The 24,850-nt window shown below is 36.5% G+C and overlaps 1 protein-coding gene across 3 annotated transcripts in view; it reads left to right on the top strand.

The window, feature by feature from the left end:
* Positions 1 to 24,850, top strand: part of RB1CC1 (RB1 inducible coiled-coil 1) — a 74,519-nt gene that overhangs the window by 3,689 nt on the left and 45,980 nt on the right. For 2 of the 3 annotated variants that reach the window (XM_084507405.1, XM_084507406.1), the window contains exons 2-6: positions 8,276 to 8,391; positions 10,285 to 10,412; positions 13,262 to 13,388; positions 13,646 to 13,816; positions 24,175 to 24,377. In XM_084507405.1, coding sequence (XP_084363531.1) covers positions 10,342 to 10,412; positions 13,262 to 13,388; positions 13,646 to 13,816; positions 24,175 to 24,377 — 572 coding nt within the window. In that variant the 5' untranslated portion in view covers positions 8,276 to 8,391; positions 10,285 to 10,341. Of the gene's footprint in view, positions 1 to 8,275; positions 8,392 to 10,284; positions 10,413 to 13,261; positions 13,389 to 13,645; positions 13,817 to 20,157; positions 20,213 to 24,174; positions 24,378 to 24,850 lie in introns of those variants that run through there. The other variant, XM_084507407.1, reaches the window with a different exon arrangement.

Below are 24,850 nucleotides of genomic sequence, written 5' to 3' on the forward strand. Positions count from 1 at the left end.
CAGATCAGGCCTCTCTTAGCAAAGCTGCAATATGAAATCTGTTCAGGATGGCACTTTGCTGAGACCTGATTTCCATGAGCATTTGAGATAGCTGCTTCTAAATTCCCAAATTTTGTGTTCACATTCTGTTTCGTAACTGATCTGATCTTGTAACTTATCTCCACTTTTTATATGGTTGAATATGTTTGTGCTTCATTCTGTAAAATACGCTCTTGTCTATTGCATATGTTGCAGAAATGGCTGCAGCAATTTTTATTCTTTTTCCTTTTTGGATGGCAGTGTTTCCCTGATATTGCAGGGATTATAAATGTCAGTGTTTTATCTCAAATTTTATTTTGGGTTCATTGCTGCCTACTAGCTGTGATGGTACGTCAAAAGTAGGGATATTTGTTTCTTACTTAGTGTAGTTGTGCTTAGGTTAGGCAGTTTACACTGATAAAATGGTGCTTGTATTGTTCCAGTTTTCCTTCCATCTTCCAGTGTGTGTATTTCTATTAAATTCAGATGAAATGAAGGTGGTTATGTAAGAATATATTGTGTAACTGGACTAGCAGCTCTTTTACAGTATATTATGCTTATGTCATTGTTATATTGCAAGTATTTACTAGTAAAACTCGACATGATTTGTCTATTGTAATTAAAAATATTCTGTCCAGATACTTGTGTTATGTACTAATTGGAAGAGACTTGATGTAAACCCAATGAACACTTCTTTACACAAAAAAAAAACACTAAAATATCACTTACAAAACTTCTCAGATCTCAGTCTGAGCAGAAAGAGGGGGTGGAGTGTGTAAATTTTCCTTTACTTATGTGGAAGACTCAGAGATAAAATACCTATGAATTGAGAAAAAAAAAAGTGTATATGATACAACAAAGCAATTTCACATTAATGGTCTGTCAACAACATGACCAGAGTTTAATAAGGTGGGGGTGTGGTTGTCATACATAAAGAGTTGTGGGTTGGTTTTGTTGTCTGTTTTTTTTTTTTTTTGTCAGAGGTTGTCTATTTCATAAGTTGGTGATATTCCATGGAAGGAATTATTGATGCACTTTGTTAGTTGTTTTAAACTGCCAAAGATTAAGCCAAGAAAGGTAAAGAGGCTAGTTGAAGTTAAATTTAACTTCAAGTAACTGTTTAATAATATTCTTCATACCCATCCTGCACTTCTTCTCATTTTTTTGATACATTAATGTTATCTTTCAGATTGATTCCAATGGAGACCTGAAGTAGATTTGTAATTATGTAATATGCAAATAGAGCAGTAAGCTGGTTTGCCAAAAATCTAGATGTGATTTTTTTTGAAATGTGTTCATGGGGAGGATATGAACTCTGCATGTTCATAACTATCCATATGAAGAATAAAAAGTTTGAAAATGTTTTGGAAGTTGCTGATTGTTTGAAGAGTTTACCAAGGCTATGGGAGTATTCTTTCTAACTTGCTACAGCAAAGTAATCCTGTTTTCTGCATCTATGGAAAGTTGCACAACTGAAAGCTGATGCAGGGAGAGGAGCAGAAGGGCAACTGGCTGAGGAGAAGGGACGCTGCTGCTCGTGCTCTAATCAGTGTTTGTGATCATGGTCTTGGTTAGCCAGAGGGAGAGTGGTAATGAAGGAGAGGCATTGGTGCTGACTTGTCTGATTTTGATGTAAGAAGTAAAGGAATTTTTTGTTGGCTGTTTCTTACAGAATTGTTTGCAAACACTGCATAATTTTCATGCTAATTATTTTTAAAATAGCTTGTTACAGGGAAACCTCCCCACCAGTATGGAGTCAGTGAGTAACTTGAATAAAACCACCTGAAGCTCTACATACCCAAAAGCACCATTCTTTGCAAAGTATTAATCTCCATAATTGGAGGGAGATGTGTAGTCTGGCAAAATTACACTTAAAAAAAAAAAAAAAAAAAAAAAAAGCTGACTAAACCTGCAGTTAACTTTGCTAAAGACAAAGTTGCAGGCAGCTGTGCAAAGACTGTTTTCATCAATTAAAAAAAAAAAAAAAAAAAGCACTTTTACAAGCTGTGGGCTGTTTCCTAGCAATAAGAATGTCAGAAAACCTTGGTTTGTTTTCCAACTTGTTAACCAAGGCACAGAAATTTCACTTTCTGACAGATAAGAGATGTGGCGTTTTGCAAAAGCCAGTAAACTTTTTTATTTTTTTTTAAACTGTTGGAGGAGAAAAACTTTTGCCTGATTCTTTATGTGGATCGTGTTTTGGCACAGATACAGTGAAAAGAGTAATGTAAATAGACGCTAACCCCTCACAACTGAAGTTTTATAATTATATGCATACAGAATCATGACATAATGTCTAATCATGTACATTTTGCCTCATAAAAGTGCTTGAAACTATTCTTTTCCTACAGTTCCTGGTGTGAGTTCTGTCTGAACTTGAAAGAAGCTGCATTATTTGGGCCAACTCAATTTTAAAGCTACTCTTTGAGGTGTGGTGTGTTCTTACCTGCCCAGCTGCAGTCGCTTCAGGTCTCATGCTCTTCCACCCTCGGTGGCGCTGGGGACCTCTGAGGGTCCTTGGAGAGCAGAAATAAAAGTAGGAATGGCTCTTACACTCTGAGTCACCGAGTTCTGAAACTCCTCTCCAGTGAATTGGGAAGTAGGGACTCAGGCACGTTTCCTGCTTCCTGTGCGGGACTGCGGCTCCTTTCCTGCGCTCGGAGAGGAAGGGACTTGCTTTGCTGACCAGCCTGTGGCTGTGAGGGCTGCTAACAGGGCAGGGGCTGTTGGAGGCGCTTTAATTAACTAACCGCTTCTGTGCCTGACGCACATCTCAGCACAGTATAAATAGAGCTCCAGATGGCACCTTGCAGATGTCAGGGATTGACAGCCTTTCTTGAAGACTACTACGCTCTGGCTTCAACATGAGTTTTTTAGGTCTTGTTGTAAAGTGGCCGTGGGAGATAGGATCTCCACCTGGAGTAACGTGCATCTTGGGCATTAGGTGTGGCCTGGTTTAAAACTTTGAAGGGGTGGACAATGAGGTTTCTCTCTGCATCTCGGTCAGGAGAGGCCCTGCTGTTGTATATTCATCAGGCAGCACAGCCAGCTGTATGCTGGGCGGCATCGAAAGCAGCATCGCCAGCAGGTGGAGGTGGAGATTGTGCCCCTCAGCTCGGCTCTTGTGAGGCCCCACCTGGGGTGCTGCATCCAGGTCTGGGGCCCCCAGCATAAGAAGGATGTAAGGCTGGTAGAGCAGGTCCAGAGGAGGGCCATGAGGATGATCAGAAGGCTGGAGCACCTCTCCTATGAAGACAGGCTGAGAGAGCTGTGGATGGTCAGCCTGGAGAAGAGAAGGCTCTGGGGAGACCTTACAGTGGCCTTCCAGTACCTAAAGGGGGCCTACAGGAAAGCTTTGGAGGGACTCCTTGTCAGGGAGTGTGCTGACAGGACAAGGGGTTAATGAATTTAAATTAAACAAGGGTAGTTTTAGACTGGACATGAGGAAGAAATCCTTCACTCAGAGGGTGGTGAGGCCCTGGCATAGGCTGCCCAGAGAAGCTGTGGGTGCCCCATCCCTGGAGGTGTTCAAGGCCAGGTTGGATGGGACTCTGAGCAACCTGGTCTAGTGGGAATTGCCCTTGCCCACGGCAGGGAGGTTGGCACTAGGGGATTTTTAAGGTCTCTTCCAACCCAAACCATTCTATGATTTATTGAAGAAGTTTGGAATTTGTTTTTTGAAGTGCCTCTTAAAGCATGTTTCCTTTCAGTTGCCCAGATAAGGGTATGCATTTGCATTGTGTTTCAGAAATGAAGCGGTTTGTGTTGCTAAAAATATTAGGGAAGAATGTTGTGAGGTCATCCTGTCTGTTTTTCTGGATAGTTGCAGTGGTCTTTTGCGAAATTAAGAGATTTTTGGTTGCATTGGTGGCAATAATGAGGAAAGCTCCTTGACATCTGCTTTTAGAGATGATCTTACAGTATGAAGAAAGATGTTTTTCTCCTTAAATTCAGCTTTAGTCTCTATGTTCACTCTCCTTTAATATTAGGAAATGTGATGTTAAATCCTTTGCTTCTGAAGTGAGGTGTGGAAGATCAAGAGATTTTTTTTTTGAGAAGGGCACCAGAAAAAAGGAAAGCAAATAGAGGTAGAACACAGATTTGTAGAAGAAAGCAAATTGAATTGGAAGGAACATTCTGTGCTAGTCTACTACTTTGTCTATTATAGAGTTGCCTAAGTTGAAGTGAAACAGGAAATCCTGCTCAGAGGAGAGCAAGGTGAAATCACAGGAATTGCAGCAGCTCAAAGGCAAGATTTAAATTTTTGCTGCATGGACATGAAGGGCAGCTTAACAAAATGATAATGTGCTCCAGAGTTGCTTCTCAATCCCCAGAGGTAACAAAGGCATATCCTTCTAGAGGAGAGAAGTACTTCAAATAAGATGCTCAGTGAATGAGGAATACATCATGAGTCTTTTTAGCACGTGACAGTCTTGTCGGACTCTGCCTCGGATGAATTGTCCTTGTGGCAGGTAGGAATTCAACAGTGATCTCCAGTGAGAATCCAGACCCTTGTAATCACAGGTAACATTTGTGACTCATATTGGAGGCAATATCTGTTACCTGTAACGTAGCCTCAGTAAGAGAAGAGAGCTATCCTTTATTAGCTTATACAGATGATGTTCATAAAGAGCTGTTACAATGTCTAATAATTAGCAATGTGGATAATTTCAGGCTTTTAAGTGAATAACAAGGGTACTGCCCTGCTTAAGCTAGTTCTGTCTGATTTTAGAGCCATGCTCCTTCCTACCTGGAGATAAGTATGGGGGCAAGGAGTTCGGTCTCCTTGGTCCTCTCTGACCTTGGTGGCGAAGTAGTGTTGAGTACAGCACTTGCTGTGCAGATATGAAGTAACACTTCCCCACTAAAAGAACGGTACCCTATACTGCTGACGTCTTGCTGTTCCCTCTTGAACCCGTGGGCTTTAAGGGAAGCCATGACTTTGGCATAATTTAGTTTAAGTTCTAGGTGCTTAAATAAAAAAAGATTAATAACTTGGATTACAGATGAAACTTGAACAACCCAGTTTATAAAGGAGACATGGAAAATGAGATGCCAACAAACAAATAAAAAAAAAAAAAACACACAAAAAATACACAAACTGAAATATGAAAATACATTTTATCGGGTATCCTCTATAATAAAGTGAAATTGATGATGCCCCTTTAAACACAAAGAGCAAAGGTAAACATTGGTTGCTGTCTTTGTCACACCCTGCTTGCTGTATTTTAGTGTTTGGGTTAGTGAAGTTGGAAAGAATTGTTCTGTGAAGCAGCGGAGCAGTCGGTGGGAAGGTGGAGCAGGGATTCTGCACTTAATGGGAGATGTGGATGGTTAATGTAGCCATAAGATTATATGTGGAGTGCTGTGAGACCCATGATGTCTGTGCTGTAGTTACAAAAAGGAAAGGTCTGTAAACAGACATTCATTTCCTTTTACAGATGTAGAAATAATAAGCATATTCTGAACTAAATAAGCAACATTTTAAAATTTTTAAACAACATACGTTGAAAGTATTGATCAACACAGACTTCAAAAGTTCTCGGTTGTGTTTTGGAGTTTATATTGGATAGGACAAGCTTGCAATATTTTTGTGAAGTGAAGCAGATGTAATTGTATTGCAATGTAAGCACAACATAGAGCAGTGAAATAAATATTATATTGTCAGCATAACATATTCCCGGCTGGTTTTGGTGTTAGCTAATGTTACAAAATATACATCTGAGTTACTTCGTGAAGGTTTTCTTGCTTTGTGCTATTTTCACTTCACTTTTTGTCATTTTAATCTTTTTCTTATATTAATTTCTACCATTTTCTGTCTGCTCTGGCAGTTATTGCTCTGACAGCAATTCCTCTTTTCAGGTTTCTGGCTTTTTAAAATGATGTTGTTAATAATTCCTGGGTGCTGATCATACAAGCTTCCACCCCATGACTCGAAAGATCTTATTTCTATGATAGCATTGACCTAATAGTGCAGGCAGGTCGTGCAGTTCAGACAACAAATCTGGGTGGACGAGTCATTTCGTTACAGCTTCTAATTACATAGTTAAAGGCTTTGTCTTCAGTAGTTGTCAAACTCTGTAATTTTTCAACCTCTATCAAAATGGCTGAAAATAATTTAGCAGTGTAGCGTTAAAAAGCCTAACTAACACTTGTAACACTATGTAGAAGTGTAACACTAAAGATTGTGAAATTCTCTTAACAGCCTATTGAAGTAATGCCAGCAGAAGAGTAATAAAATGTATTTGTTTATGGGTATATTCTGTTGACAATTGACTGTTCCTGTTTTTTCACTCCAAGCTTACATTAAAAACCTGTGTTGCTGCTGAATCATATTCTTGGAATCGTATTCTCGAATTCTAGGAACAAACCTAAAAGCTAATTTGTGGAATGGAGCTGACTTTACTTGTGTTAGCCTACTTTACCCTTTTTGAAGAAAAAAGATTTAGGCACCTGTGACTGAATTTCATCACCCTTTAACTAATCTTGGACATCATTGGGCAAACTCAGGCAGGCATTATCCAGAGATGCAAGAGTAGTGAGAGCTCTCAGTGTTAAGTTTCTTCAAGTGTTGTGAAAAGAGGCAGCTGGGGAGACTCTTGGTGTCTTGTCTTCAGCTGATGCCCTTCTGATGAAGGGAGGGCCGCAACCTACCTTTGTTATTCCTTAGGGAAATATTGCAAGGAAACTCAACATTCAAAGGATATATTTTCTAAAACCTTGCCTCACATGACTCCTCTATTCGTGGAAGTACTCACTGAATTTTGTGGCAACCTTGGGAGTGGGTAAACTCTACTTTTTTTTTTTCCTTTAAATAGTAACCTAACAGTGTGAACATACAGATTTGTCCTGCTTGTCTGAGCATAATTCTGTTCCCTCAGGGTTGTTTGTTAGCTTGTCTGTTGAAGTGTTGGGTGGAAGAAACAATACTTGGTTTCTGTCTTCTGAATGGTCACAAAGGAATTAGGATAAAGATTATAGTACTGGGGTCCTTCTTTGTTGTAGAAGTAGTTTCTTATGACTTGTGGTAACACCCATTACTTCAATCTAAAACAAGTATTCCTGAATTTATTTTGCTTGAGTACAACAGCTGATAGCCAAAGGAGGATGCCTCAGTTAGTACTTTTCCCAATGGTGATACTTCAGCACATTGCTTTTTTCATCTTCTTGCACCTTCACTTCTGACTCTGTGATGTATGTGCCTTTGAATGGGAGGAAAGAGGGAGTGTGCAGGAATGGAGGAAGATAAAAGCTCAAATAATGAACTGCCTGACAAACTGCCATCTGTTCCATGCACGTAAAATGCAGTTGTGTAATCTTCCCCTCGATCACAATGTTTACAAATTTAGGATGAAGAGAGTTTGTTTCCAATTTACTGTTAGAGGCATGAGTTGCGTAAAACAAGTTACATGTTCTAATGGTTTTGGGGCTTCAGCAATCCTATTTTTAGTAGTGGATTATCACCCTTTATAGTGCCTGATCATCTTCTCAGAGAGCTTGCTAGGGTATTAACGTGGCAGAAATAATGTTTGTTTCAGTTTGATTGTGCACTTTCCTGACTGCTGTTGCACCAGTTGAGCTGAACGGGTTACTGAGCCCAGTTGCTTGTCACCGTCTCCTTGCCAAGGGCTCCTTCTCCTTCAGCATGCTACCTAACTGATAGCAGTTAAAATGAACTAAACTGGCTTTAAAAGACCACTTTTGCTGATCTGGCTCACTTTGATTGTTGTATTATTAACAGTGTTTCGGGGAGAGGAAGCCCCTGGCAGAGATGCCAGTGATGAGCAGCTGGATCTGGTAACATCTTCAGTTTAGGGAAATGCCTTTTTACTCTGGGTTTTCTTAGATCAATTGCACGACATTCTGACTTACGTTGCTCTTAGCATCGTATCAGCATTTTGCACCAGTTCTAAAAAAAAAAAAAAAACAAAAAAAACAACAAAAACCCATGCTTTTAGTTAATGGAAATGCAAGCAATTCTTTTTAGTGAACCAGCTCTACCTCCTTGTAAATACTGAAAAATGTTGCGATGATTTTAAATTGAACTAATGGGGAAAGTACTAAGGTTTGTAATAGCTTTGTGTAGACTTACAACTTGATGTCAATGTTTAAAAAAAAAACAAAAAAAACCACAACACTACATAATTCTTTCTAGTATTGGCATATACATTGGCTTCAGTGTTAAACACTGCGATAACCATAAAATCCTGATGTTTTCATGGTACTAGTAATTACGTTCTGTATCTTTTCTTTACAGATCTTCTCTGGTTTTGAACAGTCATGCTACTCTGTTGCCAAAATCAAGTAAAGCGAGCAGGCATCTATTCTCCCTGTGTATTTGAAGAAGGTGATAGCTTTGTATAGTGCCTGAAGGTAATTCTTTCTTTGCTTGAAGTTGAAAATTTTGAGACTGTCGCATGAGTGGCGGATGCTGTCATAAATATTTTTGATCTTGATGCTACTTTTTCTTTAGAACCTTTAAATGGTTAGCCACAGTGTTAAAGATAGGGTGTATCAATTAAAATTTCACTTTCTGTACATGAATAAATGAGGTTTCAAGACAAATTGTCTATTAAATACCACTCAGGCTTGCAAAGTAATGTTTCTGTGAAAACTAGATACTAGACAAGTATTTTACTCTGTTTAGGTGAGAAAGACAAGAACAGCAGCTTTTATGTGCTCTGTGGTACTTGTTTTAAACATTGTACTTAACATGTCTATTTCTAATTTTATATGGACCATGGTCACAAATAATACCATTTACCAGATGAACTCACTCTGTGCTTGTGGGACTGATTAATTCTATAGCTTAGGCCAGAGAATTTAATAATGAATTACTGCTAGTATGTTCTTGAGATTCAAGAGTTTTTATGTCTAGCATGTTTCTTTATAGAGTATATTCTTTACTGAGGCTTTTTTTTTTATTTGACAGTTCTCTTTCTAAGCCTTGTTGTTAAAATGCACCTCTTGACTAGTTTATGTTCATGTGTGAAAGTGTGCAGAAAATCATTCTTGAAAAAAAGTTGTTATGACTTTCTGGAACTGTTCTTCTGGTAGAACTATCTTCTGACCCCTCACACGCTTTAACAGTTTTGTTATTTTTCTTTGTGGTCTGTCAGGTTTTTTGCCTGTGTAGACAAAGATAAATGCAATTTCAAACTCATTTTAAAATAATGCAAGTAGCTGTGCAGATCTTGTGCGCTTTCCTCTTATTTCAGGGAAAGAAGGATGACTTACTCTTCCTGTGAAGTAATTTAATCAAAAAAGTCATTCTAATAATGATGTAGGGGTATTGCTGAGGCTAAATCATCCCCGGTTTAACTTTTCATTGCTCTTTCCACATCAAAATAAAAAAAATAAAAATAAAAATGCAGTGCATTAGTGGCTGCAGTGACAGTGTGCTTTTGCAGCCACTCTGTTAGTGTAGTGAAAAAGGCCTGGAAGTATGGAGTATTTCAGGGGTAGAATATCAGATTAGATCTCAGAATGTCTTGCAAAGCAAATGTTTTTCTTCTATTATGTACTCTGGAAAAACATGTGCGTGCTTATAGTCATTAATCCAGAAACTTGTAGAGTACATGACTGAAAATGTCCGATGTTTCTTTGATCACCCCATAGTGGCTAGTAGTGACTAAGAAGGTAGCTACAGATTTAGCTATTGAAAAAAAACAAAAAAAAAACACTACAGATTTTCATGTCTGTAATTACCTAATAGTTTTTAAAAACTAGTTTCAGCAATTTTTTGTTTGATATTGTTTCTATATATCTGAGAGGAAAAAATTATGCATAGGGATAGGTAAGCTTTGTAGTTGTAAGTTGTAGGTTGGGGAATGAATGCTTACAACGTAGACCATGCTGCTATTTGTAAAATGTAGAAAAGATAACTGGAAATGACTGTATCTGGGGATTTAAAAATGTATTTCGTATCTGAGAAAAGCCAGGTAATCATCTGAGATGATGGCCTCTGCAACTGAAAGTTGTCTTCACCTCTCCTTCCTGTCTTTCCCCAGTGTATACTATGGAAATAGTATGTGTTCTATATGGGCTAGAAATGTGTTCTAGCCCATTCGCATATGAGAAAGCCTCCTGTGCCCATGTTTCTCGTAAGAGAAGCATCTGTATGTTTCGTATCAGCTAAAGAACTGCGGAATATGAAAGCTGATGTGTTAACCCACTATATGTCTGAAAGTATTTCTTTCAAAAGCACGTACGTGCTTTTTCATAACTCATATGTGAAACTAACACTTTAATCTTTTTTCTTTTCAGTTTCTAGATGATTTTAACAGTGGAAGTTATAAACTTCGGAGACCTAAATAAATCATCATGAAGCTATATGTATTTCTGGTCAACACTGGAACTACCCTAACCTTTGACACAGAACTTGCTGTACAAAAGTAAGAAAGTAAATTAATCCCGTTTTATTTCCTTAATAAATAAGTGGTATATGCTATGTTTTTTAATGAGTTCTTGAACGTTGATATTCAACTGTTTGTTGAGTATGTCCACATAGTTTCCCCTAGGTTTTCATGTATTTCAGTGAATTGGGGATGTTTTTTATTAGCATTTTCAATGCCTTGCAGGTGGTTGTGCTTCTGAGATCCCATGAAAGAGCAGGGAGGTTACTTTCTGCAGCAGTGACATAGGATGTAGGTGTTATTTACTTGATCTTAGCGCAGTCTGGTGTTATACTTGTGATTGCGTTTTGGAAAAAAACGTCAGATTTACTTCTGGTGTTCTGTGATCTTTTATTGAATAGCATTTTTGATTTTTGCTTATTGACATCATAAAATAAGTTCTGTGGATTGCTTTTTCTACTTGCATCCTTAGGAAAATGTGTTCTAGATGCTGAAGAACTGGAATATAATTTTTTGTCTTATGTCCAGGATGGGAAAAACTTGGTTCTGTCATATGTTGTAAGGCTCTAACATATCTTACAGCATTCTTCCTATCAAACAAACTTCCAGACTGTGAACTGCTTGAAATGTGAGCAGTGTTTTAGATTCCCAGATAAATCCCAGTGACTTCACAACTTTTTTTTCCACTACAAGTTAAATACATCTTGCAACCTTAATGATGCTTTAGAGAGACCTAGATATACTAAGTGTATTGTAGCATCTACCCTTGTTCTCATGTAGAATGCTGATCTAATACAATAAATCTTGTATAACACAATTTGTATAACATCATCATAGCCCATGTGCACTGGAGCTAGCAAGAGCCAACCTAACCTGCTGTCTTCATATTTGATCAGTGGTGAATGAGTTGCAAGTGATTCATGTACATGCTGTTACATGTGTTAGATAATGCTGATCGAAAGACTTCCATGGATTTTGTAATGGAGTCCATTGTTTCCATACTCCTGAATTTCTGTATGTAACTTTCCAAATTCACTGGTTGAGTCAAAATTTTGAAACTTTTAAGCTGGAAGAGCCCTAACACTGTGTGCGTTGAATGATTTTGCATGCTGTCTTGCAAAGCTAACTGAGGATATTATTGAGGATGAAATAAAATACCACAGCCATTTTGGATCTACTGAGTCATGAAGCTTGTGAAGGGACTAGAAAATAAGATATGAGGAGTGACTGGGGGAACTGGGGTTGTTCAGTCTGGAGAAGAAGAGGCTGAGGGGAGACCTAATCGCTTTCTACAACTACCTGAAAGGAGGTTGCAGCAAGGAGGATGAGACTCTTTTCTCAGGTGGCAACACAATTAAAATGGCCTCGGGTTGGTGACACAATTAAATGGCCTCAGGTTACTCCGGGAAAGCTTTAGATTGGAAATCAAGAGAGGGTGGTTAAGTATTGGAACAGGCTGGCCAGGGAGGTGCCTCCATCCCTGGAGGTATTTAAAAGATGTATGGATGTGGTACTTAAGAACATGGGTTAGAGGTGGACTTGGAAGTTTTAGGTTGATGGTTGGACTTGATCATAAGTGTATTTTCCAACCTAAGTTATTGCACGATTCTGTCATTTGCAGATGTGTCAGTACCTCTTTGTGTCATCTAGTACATTGAGATCTTAAAATTGCCTAAATCATGGTGAGGTGCAGCATCTGAACTGCCAAACAGGGTATCTAATAGCATGGTATGGGCTAACTTTTTGCTCTGTCTGATATCTTTTGAGGAAAACCTGGTGGATGAGACAAAATACAAGACATTTCAGTTGAGTAGTTTAACTTTGTATTGTGAATGTCTGTAGAGACTTGTTCTTTTTAGCAAGACCTTTTTCTTGGGTTCTTTGCCTATCTCCTTATATGTCAACAGGCTAATCAATTTTCCCAATGATCGTGGGAATGATAGGTGAATTCTTATAACACAGCTAGTGAGTATGAGCCTGTGTTTGAGGTTTTTGTAGTGAATTGATTTTGTCATCACAGCTATTTTAGGTAATAGATACCTATTTTTTCAAGTACCTTATAGGCAGTAACTTTGTTTTGCTTCCTGCTAATTATATCGAAAACAGTGATGCTTACGTTGATTATTCACTTGATAATCTGAAGCCTTTCAGTGCTTTTGCACAGTTGTCACCACAGTGTATTATAGTTTTGGTCAGTTACTGTATCATATTAATGAATTCTTAATTATTTGTTTCTTGGAGATAAAGTCTAGAATTGTTCAAGTAAGCAGTGTCATAAAGATGTCATCACCTGAAATTGAAGCTGCTAGGATGGAGGACAAAAGTAGGGATGGCTTATTGGTCTACTGTTCTTGCATTAAACATGTCTGCAACGTTTATATGTGTTTGTTGCATATGCATTGATTGAATTTCCTGTAAGTTGAGCATTATACTGCGCTTCATGTACTGTAAATCAATCAGAGTTGATTAAGTGGAAATGTGTTTGAATTAGGCTTAATGAAGTGTTGAGTATTCTTGTTATATTATAGAATTTCATAAAGTCATTTGTATGATCATAACGTAAACATTCAAAGAACATAATATGACTTTTACAGGTATCCTAAGTGCTTGATTTGATCTAGTATTTCAGCACATTATCAGATCTTATTGGAAGAAGATTACTGATTATGTATCAGTATTCTACAGGCTCTACTCCGTTAGCTGATAGCTTGTTAGGTGAATATCCAGAACACAACATGTTGCAGCCTTTACAGACTTAAATATTTCATTGTGCAGAATGCAAGTGTGACAAGTGCTGCCTTGAAACAGACAAGTTGCCTGTCTATATTATAGGAATATGTGAAATTAGCTACACATGTTATTGTCATCTTCTCCCCCATTTTTTTCAGCGTGGCTGATCTGAAACATGCAATACAAACCAAGTACAAGATTGCCATTCAGCACCAGGTACTGGTCGTCAATGGAGGAGAGTGTATGGCACCAGACAGACGAGTGTGTAGTTACAGTGCTGGAACAGTAAGTGCATACTGCATTTGTCATCTGAGCTGTGAAAAGGGAAGAAAAAACTATTTTAGTAAAGGATTTTTAAGTATTTTTCTGTAGTATACCTTGTTTGCTGATTTTTTTTTTTCATTTGAGATTTTTCTTATTTACTCGGTTTATACATGTGGATTTTAACATGGTCTTAAGACATATTACCCATATGATGGAATAATTGGTGATTTGATGGTACCTTTACTAAACGTGTGATTTCACTTTCTTCTTGAGTGTAGGACACCAACCCAATTTTCTTATTCAACAAAGAAATGATCTTGTGTGAGCGTCCCCCAGCTATCCCCAAAACTACATTTTCAGCGGAGAATGAGATGGAATTGAAAGTAGAAGAATCTCTAATGATGCCTGCAGTTTTTCATACGGTAGCATCACGGACACAACTTGCTGTGGTAAGTAAATTTGTAGTGTACTTGCGCACAAAAGGACAAAAACCTTTTTATGTCAGAGAGGTAACTTGATGTAAATTTTGAAGTGGTTTTGTCAGAAGACAGTGAAAATGGTATACTATTCATGATCTATTCCTTGAAGCCTTTGTCCCTAATTTTCAAGGTAGGTACTAAAATGTGCTTCTGTAGCATTTTCAAAGCTTCTTTCAAAAACAAAATGCAATATGGCTTTATGGATGCATATGTTTATAACATTGACAAAATGAAAGCAATTTGGTTTCTTTGGACTCGCGCCTCAATTCCCTGCCTTATTTTTAGTGACTTCAGTCTATTCCAACCAGAAGACAGAAAAGTTTGTTAGTTCAGAAACAGTGTTAACCCAGATTGAAACAAATTACATTGCAAATTTTCTAAGTACCTTTCTAATCTCTTGCTTCCTCTTATAAATTTCTCACCAGTTGTTTAGACGTGTAAAACTAAGCTTCATTTTCCCAAAATTTCTTTCAGGTCTTTTCTTATTGTGTACTTATTGAGTGTTGGCTTCTACTTGCCTGAAAAGCAAACATGATCTAATCCTATTTGATTATTTCATATTGCTTTGAGGAGGGGGCTACCCTGCAACAAGGGTGGTAAAATATCAAGTGTGCATGTGGTATGAATGGTGGCTGCGTGCTCTAGAATGTAACACAACGCGCGCAGTAGCTGAACTGACTGCATTTCGTGTTACAAAATGCTGTCCTCAGTCTCCTTTTCAAATTTTACGTTCTAAATGCATTAAATGTTTTTGCTGTCTCTAATAATTAAATTTTCTTCTCTAATTATTTAAATTTCCAAGAGTTAGGAGTGGGTTAATGGTTGTGTAGCACTTAGCACAGACTGAACAGTAATTCATGATTTTAGCATGTTGTCTTGGTAATCGTTTCCAAGTTCCAGTAACAACGTTAAGGCAGTCTAAAAGAACACTCAGTGTTTTAAGTGACGTACTTCTTAAATACTGTACAGCAGAATTCGGAGAAAAGTGCTAAGTCATGCATATAGCACAGACTTTTGTTTTGCTTTTTTTTCCTCCTTGGGCCTATCAGGAGTGAGGTTAGCTTGAATAATCTAACATTGACATACTGTCTAATTTAAGGCAAGGATCAAGTCCAATAAACACTCTTCTTCCCTCTACCACCTGTTGACAGTTATTGCTGACTTAGTAAATAAGACCTTGAGTAATTAGGGATCTGTGAATCATATGACTGTCAGACTGAAAAGAGTAGATGTAGATGTGAATTCATCTAGGAGTAGGAGGTTTTCATTTGTGCTCCGTACTTGAAGAGTGTGAAGATTGTTTTTTCAGCAGCTGAGACTGAAATACTGATTTTTATGAGGTGTTAAAAGGATTTTATAGAAGTCAGTAAGACTAGTATCTGTTAAATGCTTAATATGTTAATTGATTTAACATGAATGGGGGTTCTGGTATTCATGTTTGAACTTCACTTGAGAAGGTGGTGTTAATAAGTGTCTTGTTTCTAATTGTTGATATTCTCTCTTTGCTTTCCCCATCTCTGAAGGGGAAAAATTAACACAGCAGGTATTCCCAACTTTTGTTTTGACCCAGTGAAGTTACTATAAATTGATAGATAAACAGATTTAATTCCTGTGGAGTAAGTTTTTGTATTCTAGGAGTGTTTTTTAATGTATATTTGTACTTGAGAAGGATTGTTAGTGCTACCTTCTCTTCCCCCTCAATTCTGAAGGCTGTATTATTACACAGAGCAAGTAAGTTTTTTCAAGTGTTTCTGCTTGTAAATTATTTATATTTAAATGACTTGTTCTGGTGACAAGTCTTCTGTCAGGGAAATCCATATTTCAGAAATACTCTCAAAGTCCGTGTGAAGTACAGCATTTAGTGGACAACTGGAGCAATAACATTTAGCGTAAGACTGTGAAGTTTACATAGAGATTGATCCTGAACTGATTCCCAAGTAAAGAAATCTTTCCATACTTGATGGAATCTATTATTATTGTTGAAGGAGGGCGGATTTAGAATGTTAAAGGTGTTTAAACATCTATTTAAGTGGAATGGAGTTGTTGTTTTAGCCTGCACGTTGATCTTGTAAAAGATTGTCCTATGTGCTACACTTCTTCCAGCTCTTCCCTGCTGGGTAACAATGGTAGTAAGTTTTTTTCCTGGGGGAAAAAAAAAAAAAAGACTGAATAGCTAGTTATGTTCTTAAATCTGATGTGCCTTTATATCATCAGTTAGCTTTGCCCAATATTTTAAGTATTTCAAAATCATGGGCTCTATATTTGGCTGTGAAAATGCTTTGGGTGCTTTTCTGAGAGTTGAATGCTAAGAAAACAGCTCTGTATCATAGAAGATGAGTAAATAGTCTAACCTGACTTGAGATGTGCCAGGGTGTGAAGACTTTATAAAGGACTATTGCAGTGTTTCTACAGCCTTTCATGATGCCTATTTGAAGCACATTGAGCAGTAATTCAGAATAAACTAGAGAGAGGCTAGAAATGTGGTTAAAACGTTAATCTTCTTCAAGGTTCATTGTAAGCCCCTGGTCTGGGAGGAAGATGGAACATGGGAGCATTAGTCCTCAAAATTAAGATCGGGGGAGAGGAAGAGAGGCTCTGAACCTCTATAGGTGTGAGAATGATGCATCCAAAGCCACACTGACGATACTGTATGCTAGATTTCATGCAAAATGGTCATGAAAAATCTGCAGTATAAAGATCGAAGGTTTATCTTTTAATTAATTTTAGAGAGGCAGTAATTTGTATTACTAGAAAAACAGTTACAGTACTTGATAGTGGGATAGTGGTTTTGCCTGTTGTAATTATTTAGGGAGCTTAAATAATTATCATGTATTAATTACATTTAAAGATGTTTTGTATTAGGAGAATAGAAGTCTCAGTTTAAGTTGTTGCTTATGATTACAAAATGTTACTGTCAGTAATAAGAAACAGTGATGTGCAACTACTTAAAAGTAGAGGAGAATGTGTGATAGCTGCCAGTTTATATTTAATTTGCTATCTCTTCTGCCCAGAAGATATGCAGTACAATTTTAAAATCAGATTTTATAAGACATACTAACACAGTATATGAAATAGTAAGCACTGCTTAGAAGATAACTTTGAATTTACTGTGCAGGAGTACAATTAGTATTCTTGGTCGTCTCTTGTAGCTTGTGGCCTGCTTCTAATTTGGTAATAGGTAAATGTATTTTCTTGTATGGAGTGTTATATATGCTTCAGGGTGTAATGGCTTTTGTTGTCATCTTAGTTTTCCCTTATTTTAAGTCTTCCTGAAAACCTTTGAATTTGATCAGTTTTTCCATGGGTTGTATTATGCTGTAGAACAGTGTGAAAGGGTATTTTTATCTTACCTTATTTTGAAGTTTATTTGTGCTGTAGAGGAAGCTGACAGATGCTCACTTTCTGATACGGTCTTTTACAAACTACTTTTCAATAGCAAGTAGTTCTACGTTTTCTTTTAACAAGGATTTTTCTTAGTCTGTGTATATATATATTCTTCCCCAAATTCTTGTTTTGTATCTTCCCTTTGTTAGATGAGCAGCTATAGCTGAAAATACAAAATTTTTTTTTGTAAAAAAAAAAAAAAAAAAGTTATCTTTTAGTTCACAGCGGAGGCCATTTTTTTCCTGCGTTGTAGGTAGCTTAAATCTTCTGAGTTGGGTAAATAGTTGTATTCTGTGCATTACTTCAGGAACATAGTTACAGCAACATAATTATAGTTGGAATTATTGTTAAAGAAAGACTCTTAAATCTGTGTAAGCTTTGCTACTTCATGGCTCTTTTTTTTTTCTTCCAGGTCAGTAATTTAGAATCATGGGGAGGGAAAAATACGCAGAACTGTAACATTTTTTCAGGAAGACTGTTTGTCATGGCTTGCATTTTTTCCCTTTCAGATGTTGCTCTCACCTACATTACTGAGCCATTGTCACATGAACAGCTGAACTGCTTTTGAGACTTGAATGAGTCAAGTTAATTCACTTACAAATATTTTTTTTTTATTGAACAGGGACCTTTAAAAGCCCTATGGGGATGTTTGCATTCTTGTAACTTTTTATCCACATGGTATAGAGATGTGTAAAAGCAGCAGATATTGATTTTCTTATTTACTGATTGGAGCTAACTTCATAAATTTACATTTAGTCTTTAGGTTTTAATACCTCCTAACGAAAAGTCATTCCTATGTCAAGTTTATTACCACCTGTTTGGTTTTCTGCTGTAGTATAACTCATATTCAATTCATATCAAGATAAATTCTTTTTGATTTCCTGAATTTAACACTTAAACAGATTTCTTTAAGGTGTGTGGTTTTTTTAAACTGGAGATCTCATTACATAAAATTCACTGTATAAAGACTTTGTAGCTTTAGAGAAGCTATATCTGTTACCACAACTTGCTCTTTCACTGACTAAACTGAAATTCTTTCCATAGCTTTTTGTCAAATGTGTTGATGTCTTAGTGTTTTGAACTTTTTTTTTAATCATCTCTTCCTTGTTCAGTGTTTGTTTCATCTACTGTCTGGCTTTTAAATAGCAGTTAAAGCAACTTTCTAAGCCTATTTTCATTTTATGATGTCCAAGTATCCTGGTTTTCCTCTGGCTAAAAATCTGCTGTTGAGATGTAAGTGCCTGAAGTGTTACAGCATGCTTTTCTACAGCTACCCTACTTTCTTACTTCTCTTCCAGTTCAGCAGTTCTGGCCTTGAGCTGCAGAATGTGGACAATGAGGTGCACAGTGTGTTTGCAAAAAGTTGCGTACACATCAGCTTAGGAGAAAACAAGCTGTTCTCTACACAATGCATTGCGCAATAAACTCTGTTCTATGAATCTTGTCTAATCTTTTGGTCTTTTAATGCTACTGCTAAAAAAAAAAAGCATAACTTATAGTTTATCTTTTAGAACAGGATTTATTTAGTTACTTTTAAGCAATTTAAATGAAATTTCCTCATTTTAACTGAAGTCCCAGAAAAGGTTATTAGAGGCTTGGACTTTTGGTTAGTGGATACATTTCACATCTCAAGTGATACTGTTGCTGACATCATCAAACTGTCGATTCCAGTCATTTTTTCTTTTAGAGATAGGGAAGACAATGAGAAATTGTGTGGTTGTTCCATATGGCTAGATAAAACTAACTGTAGTCATAGTACCAACATCATTCTTGGTTCAGTTCCAAATGCTTTCAACTCTAGTAAAGATGTATAATCATGCTTCCTGAAAGCTATGTAACTACTATTTAAATACGTATGCTTTCACTTTGGCTAGAAAGCTGCTTTGAGACCCAGTGGAAAACAATTATTTAAAAATGTTGTGTTCTGAAAGCATTTATAACGATTGTAGCAATTGCGTGATTACATTGCTATTACTAGTTCATTTTTACTAAATCTTCTAATAGCAAGAAACACTTCTAGCTCTTCCACAGAAGTCCAGACTTCTTTAACTTGCATTAATGATGAATCTCATCATCTTTGAATGTCTTTGAGCTGTGAAAGGTTAAAATAGAAAAGCTTTTATGATTAGATGGTTTTTGGTTGGCCTTTGTGACCAAAATCGTTAGATTAAGGTTTTGGAAAATTCACAGGGAGTGTTTTTTTAAAAAAAAAAAAAAAAAGACTTGGATGGCTTGGAATCAAGCTAGTGAAAATTATCACTTACCTCATACCCTGCTTTGATTCATTGGTTGGTTGTTTTATATCAGCTTCTCAGTGTCCTTTTTGGTGGTAAATTCTGTCACTTGACTTCTCTCAGCTTGCTTTTAGGATCTCAGCCAAGAGCTAGTGAAAACAGGACTGAAGAAAAAGTCACTAAGCTATGAATAGCTTGGTTCTGTATCACGCTGATGAAATAAATACTTAATGAATATGTAATAAGTCATGAACTGTGTGGACAAATGTCCAAAGGACAGTCACCAAAATTGATCAATGTTAAACGAGAGTGGAATAATATTCTGTCTAATGAACAAAATTATAATGAAATCTCAAGTCTCCCTCACAGTGAAATGAACTGTTCAACTTCAGGTTTTAAAAGCTGAAATCTTGAGAAGTGGTTAATATAATAGCATTACTGTTGTTTTCAGTTGAGGTGTATAAAAAGGGATATTGGTCTTAGTTCCTGATACTGGTAACTAAGATATTGGTTACCTTTTGTGGAAGTGGTTATCCTCTAGTGTAGTTTATGGTGTAACTTCACTTTCCTTTTTGGTGGCCTGAGGTTGATTTTTTTTGTTGAGGATGACTCAAATCTATAAGGAGTCCTTCTAACAGAATTTCAGACACATGGCAATAGAGGACTTTGATGCCTTGTTTCCTTTTACCACAGGGTTGTAGAGAATGGAAAGAACCCTGCATTTCCTGAAAACTTTTGCTCTTTAGAGGTAAGTCCAAAGAGCACTGAAGACAAATGGATCTTCCCATGATTTTTTTTCCCCCCGTTCAGATTAGCAAAATTAGGGTGGTAGGATGCAAGGGCAAAGTCTTGAAATGAATGGGAAGCACTTTACCAATTAATTCTTGTTTTAGATAAAATGTATTTTGTTGTTTCTACTGATTTTGGGTGCAACTGACTAAAATGAAATAGTTGTAATCAAAAGAATAACCTGTGTTTAAGTCATGCTGATGGAATAAAGTAATTCATGTAAATATTCTGTTAACACATCTAGACAGAGATAAAGGAAATCTTTCTGGTGAGCCTGTGGATTTTTAGACAAATTAAAAAGTCAAGATGCCTTTATTTGCTCTTCAATGTAAATGGGCAAGTTGAGTTTGTCTAGTCTTGTAGAGGTGCTTTTTGAGGTCTTCATTCCAGTGGTATCTTGAAACTCTGTTCTAGGTATATTGATGTATTTGAGTAAAATTAGTGTAGCTGTGCAAGGCATCCAGTTTTTCATTTTTATATTCTGTGAACCATTGGGTGTCTGGAAATTACTCTGAACTGATCTGTGGAAGAATCAATGACAAAAGCATACCTGTTGTTAGGCAGGCTTCATTTTCTGTGCTGGAGCTGGCAACTTTACTGAGAAGTGTTAAAACATATGTTGAACTGCAGGTCTTTATTTATATGCCTGCAGTTTTAGATGTTAGTCGTTTGGAAGGGAACTGCTTAATTCTTCATGCAGGCATACTGATCGTGGAAAATAGATTGGTCTTCTGAAGTAGCTTGATGCCTCCCCCTTAGTATTGTTTATAGAAAAGGCAGGAAAAACAAGCCCAATCACTTGAAGCTGCATTAAGTAGTGATGGAATTATAAGAAAGATGCACTTGTGCAGATTTTAATTGAACTACTTCTAAACTACATATAAAATATCTTTTTGTTTCAGTATCATATTTATAGCTCATTTCATAAGATTTTCATGAGATTTTTTTGTTTCAATGTTCATGTCTTCTGTGTGTATGTCCACCAAAGAGCTGTAGTACACTTCACACTGAAGATGAAATTAGTTGAACAGTTACATGGCGCTGGGGTGTTCTTATATAGCAATTTCTTTGGGTCTGCCTCTATTACATGACAGATCTTGGCAGTTATTAGAATGCCCTTCTGTTATGTGGTTGCTAAAAAGTAGTAGTTTGCCTCTGTGGGAAACACTGTTCTTTACTCTTTCACTTTTCTGGGACACAAGTTTCTGACTCGGATAAGTTTGGATCATGGCAGGTCAGATAAAAAGTGTCAGTGCTGGTCATCCGTAGTGTAACAAGCAATCTCAGTTGTAATGTTTTTTTTTCCTATTAAAATTTGATAACTTGCAATTTTTGTTTTTAGCTTGAAAGTGTTGTGACAACCTTGACAGAATTAATGTCTTAAGTTGACAACATTTAAATTTTCCAGGGAGTATCAAAACACAAAACACAAAAAAAAAAGACACACAAAACTTAATAGAACAAAGCTAATTTTGTAGCTTCTGACTCCTATATTGAATGCAGTAAATAGATCTAGCTTAAAAAAAAAAAAGTGGCCTGAGTTGGGAGTATGTTTCGGGGCAGAGCATCTGGTCTAATCATGCCTAGTGTATGCATTTTGTCATTACACAGTTGATCTGTGCAATGCCAAGTCAATTTGTCCAAAGGAAAATAGAACTAACAAAGGCCCCTCTGCCCAAGGCTTTTAAAGAAACATTTTAGTTAGGTGGTGGGATGAATTCAGTCTTTTCCCCAATACACTGTGATGATACTAGCTTGAAGACACTGCTGCATAAAAAGACTTTGAGATCAGTTTAGATTTTGTAGATGGCTTAAATCCTTTTAGTCTTCAGACTAATGTGTAATAGGGTTCTTGCCAATAGGGTGGGAGCAGGTTGACTTTGGGAAGGGAGTAGTGTTTGTCGGTTGAAAGTAGAATGCTCGCTTACTTTCACAGGGCATACATTAGAACACAACAGAGACATCCAGTTGCCTTTCAGCTTTATATTGTGGATATATCTTCTAGTATACTTTAGGGTAAAAAAGTCTCTTCTGGTTTTCAGTATGATAATTGAGAAAGCAGTAGTTCTTTTTTTTTCAGCTGATACAGAATTTGCTTTAGCAATTTGTATTCAAGAATGAATAATAAAAATTCGTCAAGTTGTCAGTATTGCTTTAGTTTGCAGGTGTATATTTAAATTGTACAGAGAGGGACTGGATCTAGTATTAAGATAATGACTTGAAGATGTCAGCATAACCTGGATGCTGTCTAAATTGTGTTGCTAGTTTTGATTCAGGAAGTGAGAGCTCATACTGCAAATAAAATAACTGTTGTTCTCAAAGTAGAAATTATTGATGTCCTGTGCGCAGAAGGTGAACAAAGTTCATAAAACAAGACAGAGTTGGAAAGACAATACTAAAGACAAACCAGTGTCTGTACTATGAAATGGTAGAAATTTGTAATAGCTTTTGATTTCCTTGGGTTTCATGTGTAAGTAGTTATCAGCATGCAAACAATGGATATATAAGTTAGATAAGTTAGTAATTTGAAGGACAATGGAATTTTGTGATGCTGCTGGAGACTTTTTTGTTTATTTTTAAAGGGGGTTCATAACTTAGGCTTTGCTAAGATTAATTCTGAAATGTTCAGATAAAATGCTCTGCAGTTTTGTGATTTATTTTGAGAATATAAGTGTTACCTTTAGAAAATTTTGGGTTTGAAAATATGTGCTGTTAACCATGTGGTCAGAAGTGAAAGTATTTTATAATATGTTGGGGTTTTAACGCTGCTTTTTCACTGTACTTAAATAATGTAAACTTGTTTCTCCATGTATGCTTTTCCCCATGCACTCTAACAAAGATATGCTTTGTTTAGTTCAACACTATGAAAAACATGCAAAAAGTTGTAGGATTTTCTTCCTTGGTGGATAGGCAGACACTAAAACCAAACATCCAGGTATTCTGAGGAGACTATTTCCAAGGTAGTGTGTTATAAAGTATTGAGCTGAAGGATTAAGTGTGACTTCTATATTATATTCTTACTTGGGTGTTTGGGAAGTAAGCGCCTTGGGAGTAGTAGGGGGGATGCAGTCTGCTTCCTTAAGTTAGTATACTTTAAATAAATGTTCTACTAATAGTTAAAATTTTGGAATTGAATACAATAAGGCATTGCTATTAGTGCACTTCTAATAGGATACAGTACTTGGCAAATCTAGGTCTCTGTTTTAACTCTACTGAGTTGGGTGGTAATTAAATTCTCACCCTCTTGCGGGGGTTAAATGTTTGTGTCATCCAGTTATTTAACAGAAAAGCTGCTGTGTTGGTTTGCGTGCACCAAGTTTCAGGTGTTTTGGAGTTTTGTATGCTCTCTGCACTGCTCCTCTGGATTATTAATTGCTAGACTTCAGTGAAGTATCTACCTACCATTTACATTATGAATCTCTCCCTGCATCTGAAGTACCTGTGTTTCTATCAATGGATACTGCGATTCTTTGTCTTGTTCTGAGTTTCTGCTTGGCTCTTCCTCTTTAATCTACCTTGTTTGCCAGCTCCTTCTGTTAGATTACTACAAGTATTATTATTCACATATGCACTATTTCATTTTAGCAGAACTTAATTCTGAGTTTTTATTTTGATAAAAATAAACTCATAGAAATTAAAACTCATAGAATTAAATTCTGCAACTTTTCATCTGCCTATTTAGAAGAAAAATAACTCAGTAAATATCTCTTTTTTTCATCCTCTAACTGTTTTTCTTTTAAGAGTAAAGGAAGTTGTTATTTTTGGTTGAAGTTTTAAAAGATGTGCAGCTTTAGCTGTCACAGTTTAACACTTTTTATCTTAATATTTTCCAAGTGTCTCACTTTTCTATGGTAGCTATATAAAACATCACAAGTCTGGCTAAGTGACTTTCATTTTGTTGTTGGATTTTTTTTCTTCCAGGAAATGTATGAAGTTGCCAAGAAGCTTTGCTCGTTCTGTGAAGGTCTTGTACATGATGAACATCTTCAGCATCAAGGCTGGGCTGCCATAATGGCCAACTTGGAAGATTGTACATACTCTTACCAAAAGCTACTTTTCAAGTTTGAAAATGTATATTCAAGCTATTTGCAGTCCATAGATGATATCAAGTTGAAACTCACACAGTAGGTTTGCCATTAAACTTCAGTCTCAATCTCCAGAGCTTATTTATGTTTTTTGTGTTTTAAGTAATCAGGCATGTATTGTTTGATTTTTATGTCACTGAAAACATTATTTCTCTTCTATGCTAGTCTTTTTTTTTTTTTTAATTGACTTTTTTTTTCATTACATTCATCAGCACACAGATACCTGTACTGAATTATCTGGAAAATTATGCTCACTACTGTGAGCTGTTTAAGAGCTGGAGTCCTTCCAAATGTACACTAGAAACATCTAAATAATAAATTTAGTCATTAAATAGTATTTTGAATACATATTTGCACTTCTGAATTAATTACTTCTGAATACACATATTAAGAATGATGATTTATGTTGCAAAATTGAAGCTACTTATAACACAATCTTGGTGTGTGTAGACATACATCTTTGGGTGTATGTATATAAATGTATACTTAGAGCATTGCAAACTTTGGATGTT

This window comes from Aythya ferina (genome assembly GCF_964211825.1).
Source record: "Aythya ferina genome assembly, chromosome: 2".
NCBI lineage: Eukaryota > Metazoa > Chordata > Aves > Anseriformes > Anatidae > Aythya > Aythya ferina.